The sequence below is a fragment of the Helianthus annuus genome, chromosome 4, assembly GCF_002127325.2.
Source record: "Helianthus annuus cultivar XRQ/B chromosome 4, HanXRQr2.0-SUNRISE, whole genome shotgun sequence".
In the NCBI taxonomy this organism is placed as follows: Eukaryota; Viridiplantae; Streptophyta; class Magnoliopsida; order Asterales; family Asteraceae; genus Helianthus; species Helianthus annuus.
The window spans coordinates 31,253,778-31,268,486 of record NC_035436.2 but is presented as its reverse complement, the minus strand read 5'-3'; the positions used below and the strand labels follow the sequence as shown (position 1 = coordinate 31,268,486).

Here is a 14,709-nt window from a genome sequence, read left to right as displayed (position 1 = left end):
CTCGGCAACTGTTTCAATCATTCAGGTCCAGTTTGACCGTTTGTCCGATGACCGCTCAAACTGCGGGGGAGTATTAGCCGAGATTTATGTAAAAGATTACGGCTTCCATATTTTAGAGATTACAATTGTATTTATGTATTGAGTATTGTTTCTATGTATAGTGCTAGGGTTATCCCTTATATAAAGGGATCGTTTGTATTCTTTGAATTCATTCAGAAATAATAGACAACAAGCACTTTTATAGCCAAACTAGTAACTGGTTACCGGTTTATCAAGCCATCCGATACTACAAATTCACAATCGTGGGAAAAGAAAGTATAACATGGTAATGAGTAAGTTCGAAAGTATGCTTCTATTACACACAACGATCCACCTCTACTTTGTACTCCTCTCCACAACCACATTTAACCATGTGAGAAATTTCCTGTCAAACATGTTAATCAGTATTTATCAAGATGAGATGTTAATGCTTTGAATAAGGTTGACCACGGGTCAACGCGTGCAACTTCAGACCATTTACATGAAAATAAATACTGAATTTGGATTATATTTTATCTCTAACGAGTCCAAAACTTATAATATTGTTATAACTTTTTTGACAATGTATAGTGTTTTGGGTCAATCCAACCTATACCAAAGCACATGGTTTTGACATGAAATCCAACCCGCCCACAAGGGAGTAACCTTTCGATTAAAACCAAACTATTTTCACTACAATTTATATAGAAAATATATATAACTCACTCCCAAAAAGCTTTTCCTGCCAGCATTTTTGGAGATGAATAAAGTGCTATTTGTTTAAAGTGTAGTCTGCAAACCGACCAAAATTCAAAAGCATGTTTACCTTAATAGTGTCAATTTGACTTTGCATAGATTCTTGGTACTCAGTTTCTCCAGATTTGTCGGACATTAGAGCCTGGACCTCCTCTTCCAGTGCCTCGTTAGGCATGTCCCTTAGTTTCGGCTGCAACAACCAAATCATGTTATTTCAATAATAATTTATTTTCAATAAAATGATTTAAAAGGGTTTATCCATCAAAAATACATTTTTAACCCATTTGATCAAAGTTATCCTGAATCAACCCATTTATAAGTAAATGGGTCGAAGCTGCTACACAAAGGTAAAACTGTTGCGGTGTTTTCATCATTAGCAGGGGAAAAAAACAGTTTAGAGTTATATTAGATGTCAGGTCAGCGGGTGCGCAAATGCGAATGAACGCGATATGGGAGAATTAAAGTATATATCCGATATCGTGACAGCTAACCTCATAACTGTCCATTCTACACTTGAGTTCTTCCAATGATTGTTTGACCTGTACATAAAATATTTATAAGAAAAGCATCTACATCAGTTAAAACAATTAGAATTTCGGAATATGAACATGATGGACAATTGCTACATATCCGATTAAGCTCATAAGAACAATAATGTAATAATGGATTGAACTGGTAGGGACAGGCTGGTCTGAGTTGGGTTGACCCACAGACACTTTTATGTTCTTTTAAAAAATGTAATAAATAATCCAGGTGCTAATTCGATTACAAAAACAATATAATAACAATAATAATCTAAAGAGTAAAATGCCATTTTCGTCCTTGAGGTTTGACAAGTTTTGCAACTTTCGTCCAAATGTTTGTTTTTCCGCATCTGGATCCAAAAAGGTTTGAAATCTTTGCCATTTTAATCCGGCTCATTAACTCCATCCATTTTTTCTCCATTAAGTTAGGGGTGTTTCCGTCTTTTTTGTTGAATTAAAGGGCAATTCGGACTTTTTCACACATCTCCGGTGAGTTTACATAAAGTGAAAAGGACCGAATTGCCCTTTAAGTTAACATAAAAGACGAAAATACCCCTGACTTAACGAGCCGGATTAAAATGACAAGATTTCAAACCTTTTGGATCCAGATGTGAAAAAACAAACCTTTGGACGAAAGTCGCAAAACTGGCCAAACCTCAGGAACGAACATGGCATTTCACTCTAATCTAAAAATAGACTTTGAATAGCTTTCAACCCATTTAACTGACTCGCTTTCAACCCATTTAACTAACTCATCACCCTTCCAGCTAACTTTTTAGATACACAAAGCCCAAATCAACATGTTCATAACTCATAAGTAAATGGGTCGAAATTGTCATCTGTACAGATAATATATATTTCCAATTTCATTTCTAATTACAAATGATAGCAATAGCCAAAATGGATCTGTTAACATGAAAGGGTTAGATTTCTGTGCAAACCTTGTGACGCTCTGAAGCAAGTTCAGATCTCATCTGTGTCAGATTATCAAACTTAGCTTTAGCAGCATCAATCTTTTTCACCATATTCCTGTACGCATCATCCCGAGACTCACAGCAAGTCACATGTACCTGTACTAAATAATACGCTCACATTAACGGTTAACCTAACATGTCAATAAACGGTATTTATTCAACCTAAGAGATCATATGAAAAAAAAAGACAACATAACAGGTCAGGATAAGAAATTACCGAACTATGTTGTCCAGACTTTGAGTTAGACTTGTATTTATTCAACCAGTCCTATAAATATTACGAAACGTTATTACTATTTACTTGAATGTTGTATATCCCAGAAAAAAACAACAAAAAAAGAACAGGTACAGAACCTGTTGTTCTTTTAATTTGGTACCGAGCTCCTCTTCAGTCTTTTCATACGATGTACTGTTTCATTAAGCAAAGCACACTCAGTACTATTATAATGTCTGGTATGTATCTATTAGTTTTAGATATTTACAAATTACCGTTTATCGACAAGTTTGGTTGACAAGTTTACTTTTTCTTGTTGAATGAGCTCCAATGTCTGGATGTTATTTTGTAGAATCAAAAGGTAAGTTATACAGTAAGACCTTGTGAATAAGACAAGTGGAAATACTGTACAAACTTGTTTAAATATATCAAAATGAATTATATTCCAACAAAATTCAGGCATTGTTCAAGAGACATTTTCAAAAAAAGCAATGAGTCAAAATAACCCTACCTGTGAAAGTGTAGAAGAATCATTTTCCAACAAAGCAATTTTCCTTTGTCTTTCTAATATCTTTGAACATATGTCTCCCTTTGCATTCTTCATTGCATCAGAATCCTCCTTGAGTCGCTTTATTTCAGATTTAGCTACATTTTCATACAACCATCACTACATTAGATAGAAAGACAAGCATAAATGTACGAACCCAAAACAAAGACGAAAATGCAGATAGTCATGACCTCAATATAAAAGACAGATCATAACTCAATAGTGACCAAACAAGAGCTATCATAAATATCACATAAACAACCTACTTTCTATAATATGAAGATGTGAAATTTACAAAAATCAAATAATGTTCTGCTTCTACCCTTTACAAGTTCATGTGAGGCAGAGTTCGCCTCATCAAAGGGCTTGCTGCATTTATTGCCTGCTCTTGTATCTGCTAAAGTATGCATTTCTTGTCTATCCTTAGTGTCATTTCCTAGTAGCTACATCATGAGTAAAAGAGAGGTAATATTTTACTGTGCTTTAGCCGAGAATGCATGTCTATTTCTAGCCTTTTAACTAACTATAAAACTTTGTATTAACGAACACATCGGCCTGTACAATTTGAAAACCAATACAAGCTTGTCTAACTAACCAACACCAAGCTTCTTATCCAGGATGAGTATCCACATATATGACAAGTGTTAGATAGTTGCAGAAGGACATTGTTTTAAGGCTTTTTATATCTCATTACTTCAAATAACCCTGAGCATGAACATGAGCTTCCACATCATAGAAGAATAATATAATCCTCTACAGTTAAACTAACAGTAATCAGATCCTAATGTTTTAATAATCTACAGCAATAAGATGCACGTATCCTATTGGACAAACTTGCACAATAATTCAGAAACTCAGAGACCTATATCATGAGCAATTGAGCATGAACACGACGAGCGTCCTCATTATAGAATAATAACATAATCATATACAATAAGCTACAGCTAAGCTACCAGTAATCAGATCTCAATATTATAATCAACTCGTCAACATAAAAGCTACAGTCTACAGCAACAAATTGTGCAAATGCTTTACGATAAACTTGCATAATAATAAATTAAAAAATCAAAAACCTAATTACCTGAATCGATCTCTTTTGTTAGAGTCTGAATCGTAGTGATCTGCATCTGCTCTTCAACAGAAATCTTCGCCGCTTGATCCTCCACATCTTCAATTACAGAATCGCTCACAAATCAACAAACAGTTGAGAAATTGAAGAAGAAGAAGAAAATAGCGAGAGATTCACCGTTCATATGAGATCGTAACGTTTTCATGTGCTGTAAGTATTCGTCCATCGTCTAGATCTTCGAAACTTCACAAAACGAAAACAAAATCAGAATGATATACTTGATTTAGAATCAATTTCTACTTCAGTAGTTCAAATTTATGCAAAATTTAGAGAATATGAAGTTGTTCAACACGAAAATTAAGAGAATTAGGGTTACAGTGAGTAAGTGCGTGAAGGATGGTTGAAGAAATTTGAAATGGGGAGTCGTTAGTTGGTTACTTGGTTTACCCGCGTTTCTTCGTGATTGTCGAAAGAGATATGAGCAATGGAATATCGACACGTTTTACATCGATCGAAAACTATAAAAACGAATACCAGTTCGACACGACGACACTCATGATTTTAATTCGAGCCGAGCTCGAGCTTAGTCTGGCTCGGCTCAGCTCGGCTTGATAACAGCCCTAACACCAAGTATTATTCGCAATAAAGTATTTTTTGGTATCGTAAGTTATATCGAGTGTTTGTACGATACCGGTATATACCAACCAAATAACATCAGTACCCGGTACGGGTATTCGTTTTTATAGGTTTGCAATCGATATAAAAAACATGTCGATTAGCAACGATTGCTATGCCAAGTGCCGATATTGTACTGATACTGTAATGAACCAGACTGATAATGAACAAAGGCACGCAAACGGAAATCCCACTACTAAATATATAAAGAGTAGATAATACTTACTCATTAAGCAAATAAATAAATAAATAAATTGAAATTTAAAAGAAAAAAAAAGCATGAAAAGTATTGATGATGACAAAAGAAAAGAAATAGAGGTACAATAATGCGAAGTTGCGAAGAAATGGGACTCTTGAGATCCTATATAATTTATCCAGTGACTCTTGACTTGAGAGACGACTCACAAGTGAAGTCATTCATAAACCTGTGAAAGAAAGCAGTTTCGAAAGCTTCCGGCATCATTCGACTTATACAGTAAGCCAAGGTAACATTTGATGCTTAGTTTTAAATCCATTTTACTTTACCAAATGAAGAAGATCAGATTAGACTTTCATTGCATTTATTTCTTATTCTTTGTCTATCCACATGTGTTGGAAATTAACCCCTAAAATCTTGGTTTAGCCATACAAATATTGTAATTTTGTTGCCTACTACTTGTATTTGTCGTCATGTGGTAAAAGTATTTGTATAGTTTTAGTGGGTAAGATGTGGACAGCCTTACCTCTGTCCGTAGGAATAGAGAGGCTGCTTCAGTGAGACCCCGACTCGATAGTAGTTTTGTATCAAGCCTTGGACATAAGGTATATAACACTCTGCAATTGAGACAACTACCGATTAGTGCATGTACCCCCTTGTCTTTGGGCTATCAACGCCGCCACATGATGCATGATTAACCAGTGGTGGAACCAGCCTACTAAATCAGGGGTATCCCAAATTTTTTTTTACCGTGCAATCATACAATATTAAAAAACGACAATAAATAAATGAATAAAGTATAACAAATACCTAATAGATTTGTTTTCTTCTTTTTTTCATAGCTTGAAATCGTTTAATCACTGTCGTCCACTTCTACTTTATGAAAAAAATCCTTTTCGACTGCACAAACCATGGCATTGTTAAAAAATTCCGGGCTCATTCGATTGCCTATAAAATAGGCCCATTGCTGCCCCCATAATCAACCTATAAATGAGTCTGTTTTATTATTATTTTGGGTCTTGATGAGCTAGCTTAATAGGCTATTAACAATTATGTTTGAGCTTGTAAAAAGAATTAGATTTACACTGTTATACTTTCCTAATTTTATGGTTAATGGTATCCTCGTATTTTTTAGGGGTATTCTTTGTATAAAAAACGAAAAAAAATAATACTACGAATACGGGGTTGAGCCGTAGCCCGTGCTACGGCTGCTTACATTGTGGTTCCGCCTCTGTGATTAACCGTCCCCTCTTTTAACATTATTTTCATGAAATTAATAAAATAACTTTAAAATTAATGTACTTTCACTTTTGCCCTCCAAGCACCCACATATTTATACATTATATGCGCATACCGCGGACGTTTATTTGTATAGTTTAATATGAACAATAAAATCTTGACATTCATGAAATATTCGATTTCTAGAACTACCTAAACATATAAATTATGAAGAGAGGAAAAGTAAATAGAGGTCTTGGCACAAAAGCAACCAGGTCTAAAGCCGAGGCGTAAAATACAAAAGCGGCAGGCTTAGCTCCCCCCTTCCCCCCTGTTATTTCGCTTTGTACGTAAAATTAACCGAAAGTTTCCCAAAAACATTAGATGTATTGAGTCAGATCCCTCCTGATTTTACCAAAGACAAAAACTAGGTTCAAGATCCGCCAATGTTATTATATAATTTCTTTTATACATTCCATAGATTATTAGCTTCCCCTACTCAAAATATAGCTATTAATAACATTTTTATATGATTTTACCTACATGTACATGCCAAAAAACCTGAGGTACAACATTTTCCTGCATAAAAACACCCTAGGTACAAGAAAAAACCCCTAAAATATCCTTTTTTTGGCGCTTCTTGTAAAAAGTGTGTCTCAACCTACAAAAGGCGCTAGCACCAGCGCCTCGCTATTTTTTAAATAGTGATACACTAGAAAAAGAATTTTGAAAATTTTTATATGTATATTATATCAAAATAGCTTGGTATATATGCTATTTTACATGTATATTTAACAAAAACCTATAAATCCAGCTATTTTATGGCTGTATCTCATTGCTATTTACATAAAAAAAAAAACCTAACTGTCGCTATTCACGCTATTGGTCGCTATGACCGAGATAGCGACACTTGGTCGCCTCACTACATAGCGCGCTATTGACAACTATGTACCACCTTGCTAAGTTTTTTAACAACAAAATCTATAGGGCACAGTTAGGTACATTGGCACTGAGTTTAGCTCTAAATGATTTGAATCCTCATATTCATAAACTGACACTTTATTGTCTCAAATTGCATTAATGATGCTAAAACAAAGCTAGGAGGCCCAAATGACATTTATCTTCCTTCATTAGTTCAATGAAATTTATCCACCTTCATTTCAATTTACAGGAGTTGTTGAGTAATTTGTTGTCTAGCTTGGACTGAATTTGTCTATCTTGAGCGTTTCCCTCGAAGCGAACAATCTTTGTTCTACAAGGTATATCACAAGTTGTATTGAATCCTCATATTCATAAACTGATTAACCTTTTGTTGTGTTCTAGACCGCTAAATACCTGAGGCTTTTGCCTAGTGGCTTCATTATATGTGTATATTAATAATGTAGGTTATTCTTTGGATATATTCCAGTTTCCAAGATGTCGAGAAGTGTTAAAACAACTCCGATAGGTATTGATCTTGGAACAACATACTCGTGTGTTGCTGCTTGGTTTGATCAACACAATCGTGTTGAGATCCTTCCTAATGAACAGGGTAACAACATTACCCCTTCATGTGTGGCTTGTAACGGAAAAGAACTTTTAGTAGGTGAGGGTGCCAAAAATCAGATCACCAGGAACCCCACTCATACCGTTTTTGGTAAGATCATTTGATGAACTTTCATCTTTATCACACACAAAAAAAAATCATAGATCAGCTACTACTACTTTTATTTTTGCTATATTTTCAGATGTTAAGCGTATAATGGGGAGCAGATTCAATGATACAAGCTTACAAAAAGACATAGAATCATGGCCTTTTAAGGTAATACAAGGGTCTAGTGATAAACCATTGATTGTACTTGAACATATGGGTGCAAACAAGGAGTTTTCGGCTGAAGAACTATCTTCCATGATTTTAAAGAAGTTAAAAGAGGCAGCCGAGGCATACCTTGGTACAACAGTTAGAGATGCTGTGATTACCGTCCCTGCATATTTTAGTGATAAGCAACGACAAGCAACAAAGGATGCTGGTACACTAGCTGGCCTCAATGTCATGCGTTTGATCAGTGAGCCCACAGCAGCTGCAATTGCCTACGGTCTAGACAAGATTTCGGACCCAAACCACCCACAACAGAAAAACGTGTTTGTCTTTGATTTAGGTGGAGGGACATTTGATGTGTCACTTCTTACTATCAGCAGGGACGGAACCATAAGTGTCAAAGCAGTGGGGGGTGACACTCATTTGGGTGGAGAGGATTTCGACAAGGCGATGGTTGATTATTGTGTACAAGAATTTAAGAAAAAACAAAAGAAAGATATCAGCAAAAGTGCAAGGGCAATGGGGAGATTGAAAGTTGCCTGTGAGAAAGCAAAGAGGGATTTGTCTTCAACAGCCGAAACCTCGATTGATATTGATTGTTTGTGTGATGGAGTCGATTTTTCAATGAAGGTCACCCGGGCGAAATTTGAAGATCTGAACGCTCGTTTCTTTACGAAGTGTATTGAGCATGTTGAAAATTGTTTGAGAGATGGCAATATGCACAAAAGTAATGTGGATGATATAGTTCTTGTTGGTGGGTCGACTAGGATTCCCAAGGTACAACAAATGTTGGGTGAGTTTTTTGACTGGAAACCACTTTGCAAGAGCATTAATGCGGATGAAGCTGTTGCATATGGTGCAGCAGTATTAGCTGCAAACTTAAGTGGTAATGGCAATAAAGCTGTGAAGGATTTGATACTCTTAGATGTAACCCCTTTGTCCCTTGGTATTACCACTGAAGGAGGATATATGAGTGTTATAATCCCAAGGAACACACCAATACCCATCATGAAGGAAAAAAAATATCACACATCGTACGACAATCAAGTATCAGCCTCAGTGCGTGTGTATCAAGGTGAGTGCGGTGAAACGAAAGACAACATCTTCCTTGATGAATTCACTCTTCATGGTGTTCCACCAGGTCCTAAAGGTAAAGAAAAAATGAAGGTTTGCTTTAGTATAGATGCCAATGGTATTCTTGATGTCTCGGCTGAGTTGGTATCTACGGGTAATAAAAGAAGTATAGTAATCGCTGGGAGTGGAAATGTGTCCAAGGATGACATCGAGAAGATGCTAAAAAAGGTTGAGCTTTGTTAGTGTCTCTACTTTCATGATGTTTTTATTGTTCTTATCAACGCTAAGTTCTAGTATATGTTGCTTTCGTTTTTGGATATCTAGACGATGCCAACCGTTTTGGAAATGCATTTGAATTTGCTATGCTATTCATGGAAATTAAGTCTCTGAGTTTGCTGCAACAACAATAAGCCAAGCTGAATTTTTGTTAAAATAAAAAAATGATAAAAATTTAGAATGAATGGTAGATACATTTACAATTTACGTATTAATTTTACAATTACAATTTAGACCTGTATAGCTCCAAACACAATCTACAAATGTAACAAATGTAGTCGCTATGCAGAGGTTTAGTTTTCTTCACGGACTCATTGACTTTAATTTTGTTTTCAGTTTTGTATAAGATTTTATTAATCCAATATCTCTATTAGTGTCTAAACCATCTTTCAAATGACTTCACTTTTCAACTTAAAATAACATACCTTAAAATAGCGTGACATACAACCTATTCAACTCATACAACAATTCTTTTTCTTTTTTTGAACGGCAACAATGATAAGATATCATATAAAGGCTAGCGGGAAACTAGCAAAAACCCGGACAAGCATAACAAAATACATTTTTAAACCTGAATCTTAAAAACTTATATCTAGCTAAACCAGCAACTCTTTCTTAACTTGCTAGGTTGTTAACTGTTTTGCATAATGGAAACACAATTTAATCATTTGATTTATATTGTGAAACATGAATATCTTGGACATTTAAAGTTTTTGACAATGGTTTGCTCAACTAAGCTCAAGATGATATATCTTTGATTATCACTTGTGTGGTTGCTTATAATTCAAGATTTCATATTTGCTTCATATGAAAGTGTTAAAGTCAAGTTTTACATTTTATGTTCACTATAAAAGTATCAAAACTTGTAATTTCTCAATGACTAAAAGGATTACATATATACAAGATTGTAGCTATAGTCTAGTAACTAATGAGCTAAAATTAAGGAACTAAACAAGCTAGGATCTTGACCAATTAATTGGTAAGTTACAACACTAGAATTAAAGCTAAGGTATTGACCAATTAATTGGTAAGTTACAACGCTAGAATTAAATTGAATTTGAAACTTCTTTGACCAAATGTGTTCTAATATGCCCCCGCAAGATGGACGATCGTGAGAGGAGACCAATCTTGGAGGTGAGAAGTTGAAACCGTTGTCGTAGTAGAGGTTTGGTTAAAGCATCCGCAAGTTGATCGTCTCCAGAGATGTGAGTGACGCGGATAGTACCTTCTTGAACCTTTTCACGAACGAAATGAAAATCTAAGGCAAGGTGCTTCATACGTGAGTGGAAAACCGGATTTGCTGAATAGTGTGTTGCACTTAGATTGTCACAATAAATGGTAGGAATAACCATTGATTTGAAGCCGAGTTCGACCCTCAAAGAGATTAGCCATTGCACTTCGGTTGTCGTGGAAGCTACAGCTCGAAATTCAGCTTCGGTTGAAGAACGGGTCAGTGTCGGCTGGCGTTTAGAACTCCATGAGATTGGGTTTTGACCAAGGTAAACAATATAGCCGGTGGTACTTCGGTAAGATGGTCGATCACCAGCCCAATCCGCATCAGTGAAGGCATGGAGCTGTAGAGGCGAGTGACGTCTGAAAAATATTCCATGATTTAGGGTGCCATGTAAATACCGGAACAATCTCTTCAAAGCTTCCCAATGTGTAGTAGTTGGCTTGTGCATGAATTGTGAAAGCTTATTAACTGTAAAAGAGATATCGGGACGAGTTAAAGATAAATATTGTAATGCTCCAACAAAGGCACGGTATTCGGTCGGGGATGGTAAGGGGTCACCATCCAATACAGTGATAGTAGAGGAACTAGACATCGGTGTGGGCGACAGTTTGCAATTACTCATGTTGGCTTTTGTGAGAATATCAAGGATGTATTTGGATTGAGATAGGAATAGACCATGGTCGTGAGGAATGACCTCGATACCAAGGAAGTAGGAGAGGTTGCCAAGATCTTTTAGAGAAAATCCAGTGGCAAGAGTTTGGATGAAAGAATTAATGAGAGATGGATTTTCGCCGGTGATGATTATATCATCGACGTAAACTAGAATGAAGATAGGAGAAGATGTGACTTTGTTGATGAAGAGAGATGGATCAGAGATAGAGGGTTTAAAATGCACCGATAGAAGATAGTGTTTGAGTTCGTCATACCAAGCACGGGAGGCTTGACGAAGACCATAGATAGCCTTGTTAAGTTTGCAAACATGTGTAGGGTAGGAAGGATTCACGAACCCGGGTGGTTGAGACATGTAAACCGATTCGGTTAGAGTGCCTTGTAGGAAGGCGTTGTTAATGTCAAGTTGGCGAAGGGGCCAATTGAAAGAAGTGGCTATAGCAAGGATGAGGCGTAAGGTAGCGGGTTTAACCACGGGACTAAAGGTTTCAACATAATCTAAACCGGGACGTTGATGAAAGCCTTTAGCGACAAGTCGTGCCTTTAGGCGGTCCACCGAACCATCGGGTTTGAATTTGGTACGGTAGACCCATTTGCACCCAACAAGGTTAGGAGCATTATCGGAAGGAACGAGTGTCCATGTTTGATTATGTGTTAGAGCATCAAACTCGGATTGCATGGCCTCTCGCCATAATGGTTGTTTGAGGGCTTGAGTAATGGAAGTGGGTTCGGGAAGGGTATGAGTGGTGGAGTGGTATAAGACAAAGTCGGAATTGTGATACTTTGGGTTTGGTTTACGGGTGGGTCGGGTGCGATAAGAAGTGGTGGGTTCGGATGTAGGGGAGGACGAGTCCAAAGGGATGTGTGAAGGGGTGGGAGACGTCGAGTTGGTATTGGTGGTAGGGTCGGTGGATGTTTGAGGGGATTCGGTGTGTGGTTGTGGAGGTTTGGCGGGGTGTGTTTGGTTGGGAGGTGGACGCCTTTGATAGGTGATGATGGGTGGGTTTGAAGTGGATGGTGAAGAAGTAGTTGTGGTGGGATTTGGGAGGGGGTGGAATTTTGAGGGGGTGTAGAAATGGAAATTGATTGTGTGGTGAGGGGTGACCAAGTGTCGGGTGAGGGTGAGATTGGGGTAGAGGTTTGAGAAAGGGATTCTAAGGAAAGATGTGGTTAAGAAAATGGACATGACGGGAAGTGTAGATCCGATGAGTAAGGGGATCAAGTAGATGGAAAGCACTTTGAGAGGATGAGTAGCCGATGAAGATACACGGTTTCGATCGAGACTCGAGTTTATGTTTTGAGTAGGGTCGCAACCAAGGGTATGATAAGCAACCGAAACTATGAAGTTTTTCATAGTTTGGATAGATGTGGAAAAGGCGAAAATAAGGAGAATCATTTTGCAAGGTGGGGGTGGGTAATCTATTTATGAGATAAGTGGCGGTGGTGAAAGCAAATGGCCAAAATTTGAGAGGCATTTTAGCATGAGAAAGTAGAGATAGGCCAGTTTCGACGATGTGGCGATGACGACGTTCGGCATAGCCATTGTGTTCGGGTGTGTGCGGAGGAGAGGTGAGATGAGAAATGCCACAAGAGGCTAGGTGAGAGGATAGTTTGATGTATTCTCCACCATTGTCAGAGAATAATTGCTTAATTTTGGTTTTGAAAAAATTTTCAACAAGTTTTTGAAATCGAATGAAAGTATTAAGAGAATCCGTTTTGTGTTTTAATGGATAAATCCAAATGTATTTTGTGAAATGGTCAACAAAAATTATGTAATATTTGTAACCATCAAAGGATGTAATTGGAGAGGACCAAACATCGGAAAATATTAATTCTAGAGGTGTATTAGAGGTTAAAGAAGATGAATGAAAGGGGAGTTTGTTACTTTTATTAATGCAACAAGAATTACATGATTCATGCTTGCTAGAAATAAAAGGGACAAAGGACGCTAAATGTTGTAAAACACGTGAATGTGGATGTCCTAGGCGGTGATGCCATGAAGACTTCTTGGTGGTTTGCAAATGAAAAGCTTGAGGAGACTTGGTTGAGGAGAGCTCGTAGAGACCATGACTAGTGATTCCCCGAAGAATGGTTCGGCGAGTGGGAAAGTCCTTGATGACAAAATAAGAAGAAAAAAACAAGATTAGTATGTTGTTATCAAGACATAAGCGAGAGATGGATATAATGTTACGAGAGATAGAAGGAACACAAAGAACATTTTTAAGAATAATAGGAACATTAGAAAAATAAAGAGTCATGGTGCCAATATGAGTAATTTTAAGAGACGAACCATCACCGATGATAAGTTCCTCGGTACCATCGTATGGGCTATGCATAGAGAGTGCACTAAGATCATTGGTAATGTGATGAGAAGCACCACTATCCTTCAGCCAGGATAAATCGGAGTCCACGGTGGGGTGTGACATAACGGAATCGCCATAGACCTATTCGACCACCTGATGCCGTATTTACACATACGACTAGTCTAAATAATATAAAATATATAAACTAGTCGAATTGGGTTAAAACTTTTCTGAATCATTCCAAATCAGAATGATTGGTTAAATAACCTATATCTAACGAGGCTTTACACTCGAACGGGTATAAACCACATTCTATCTGGTTAACGCTTAATCTAGCGAAGCCGAACAAAAATTCTAAGTAACAGGTCAAGTCAAAAGACTTACCAATGACTCATGAAAATTCTAATGGGTAATAAATTTGTTTCATTCTGGACTATAGAGCCCGCCAGATAATTGTGCCTAGGATATACAACTTGCTTTACAGCTTTGCTTCAAAGAGCTAAATTTACGAATTTATAGTCAATCAAAAGTAAATACTCTTAGCCTATTTTGTTTAAAAACTTGGGATATGGAATTAGCCATTTGGAGCGGGTATTATATAAATCGGCAAATGCTTTCATAAATATAAGAACCCGGTTAATCCGTATTGCTTGAATAACATTAAAAACTTGGGGGTTAATAGTAACGTGTCCGGACGTCCCGACTCATCAATTAGGAATGGCCATATAAAATATGCACAGGGTAGTAGGCATACACCCAGAAGACGTTATATTAATGATGGTGTGTACCATGATCAAAGTACCGACATAGATTTTTGGTCCCCGACTGTATTGACAAGAAATCTATCCCAAGAAATATTAAATGATTACCCACGGGTTATCATAATATATATCAAATGATTTATAAAATAATTTTCAAAACGAGTCGGTTAATTGATTATAGGCTGGAAATGGTTTGGTCAAGAAATAGTTTGGTCAAGAAATGACGTATTTTCAAAATATTAAACGCAGGTAACGAACCTTGATTATAGGCTAGAAATTGTTTGGTCAAGAAAAAGCTTTGGAATTTGCGACTCCACTACTTAAAGGCCTATGATTTCCTAAGTCACTTTTATTCTGACCCTACCTAGCGGGAATTGTATCAAACAACTTACTATAAATTTTA

General features: G+C 36.9%; 2 protein-coding genes and 1 long non-coding RNA gene across 7 annotated transcripts; 1 reads left to right on the top strand and 2 right to left on the bottom strand.

Annotated features, from left to right (window-relative positions):
• Window positions 1–219: 219 nt before the first annotated feature.
• LOC110936042 lies at window positions 220–4,571 on the bottom strand. 3 transcript variants are annotated; one of them, XM_022178391.2, is made up of 11 exons: window positions 4,479–4,571; window positions 4,280–4,345; window positions 4,115–4,201; window positions 2,998–3,131; window positions 2,762–2,820; window positions 2,627–2,681; window positions 2,490–2,540; window positions 2,240–2,368; window positions 1,266–1,313; window positions 845–964; window positions 220–424 (listed from the first exon to the last, which is right to left on the bottom strand). In XM_022178391.2, exons 2-11 carry the CDS (start codon window positions 4,326–4,328, stop codon window positions 356–358), a joined length of 801 nt encoding a protein of 266 aa, XP_022034083.1. In that variant the 5' UTR covers window positions 4,329–4,345; window positions 4,479–4,571; the 3' UTR covers window positions 220–355. The 3 variants fall into 3 exon arrangements, with proteins under 3 accessions (XP_022034083.1, XP_022034084.1, XP_035845034.1); XM_022178392.1 differs by having other exon boundaries at window positions 4,550–4,568; XM_035989141.1 differs by having other exon boundaries at window positions 4,541–4,559.
• Window positions 4,572–5,068: 497 nt separating this feature from the next.
• Window positions 5,069–9,431, top strand: LOC110936043 (heat shock cognate 70 kDa protein). 3 transcript variants are annotated; one of them, XM_022178394.2, is made up of 4 exons: window positions 5,069–5,262; window positions 7,363–7,450; window positions 7,577–7,827; window positions 7,919–9,431. In XM_022178394.2, the coding sequence occupies exons 3-4, from the start codon at window positions 7,608–7,610 to the stop codon at window positions 9,304–9,306; spliced, it is 1,608 nt and encodes a 535-aa protein (XP_022034086.1). In that variant the 5' UTR covers window positions 5,069–5,262; window positions 7,363–7,450; window positions 7,577–7,607; the 3' UTR covers window positions 9,307–9,431. The 3 variants fall into 3 exon arrangements, with proteins under 3 accessions (XP_022034086.1, XP_022034085.1, XP_022034087.1); XM_022178393.2 differs by having other exon boundaries at window positions 5,072–5,262; window positions 7,600–7,827; XM_022178395.2 differs by having other exon boundaries at window positions 5,148–5,255; window positions 7,361–7,450; window positions 7,600–7,827.
• A 3,673-nt stretch (window positions 9,432–13,104) lies between these two features.
• LOC110934508 lies at window positions 13,105–13,645 on the bottom strand. Its single transcript, XR_002588394.2, has 2 exons — window positions 13,533–13,645; window positions 13,105–13,353 (listed from the first exon to the last, which is right to left on the bottom strand). It is a non-coding gene; the product is annotated as an uncharacterized LOC110934508 (long non-coding RNA).
• Window positions 13,646–14,709: the final 1,064 nt, after the last annotated feature.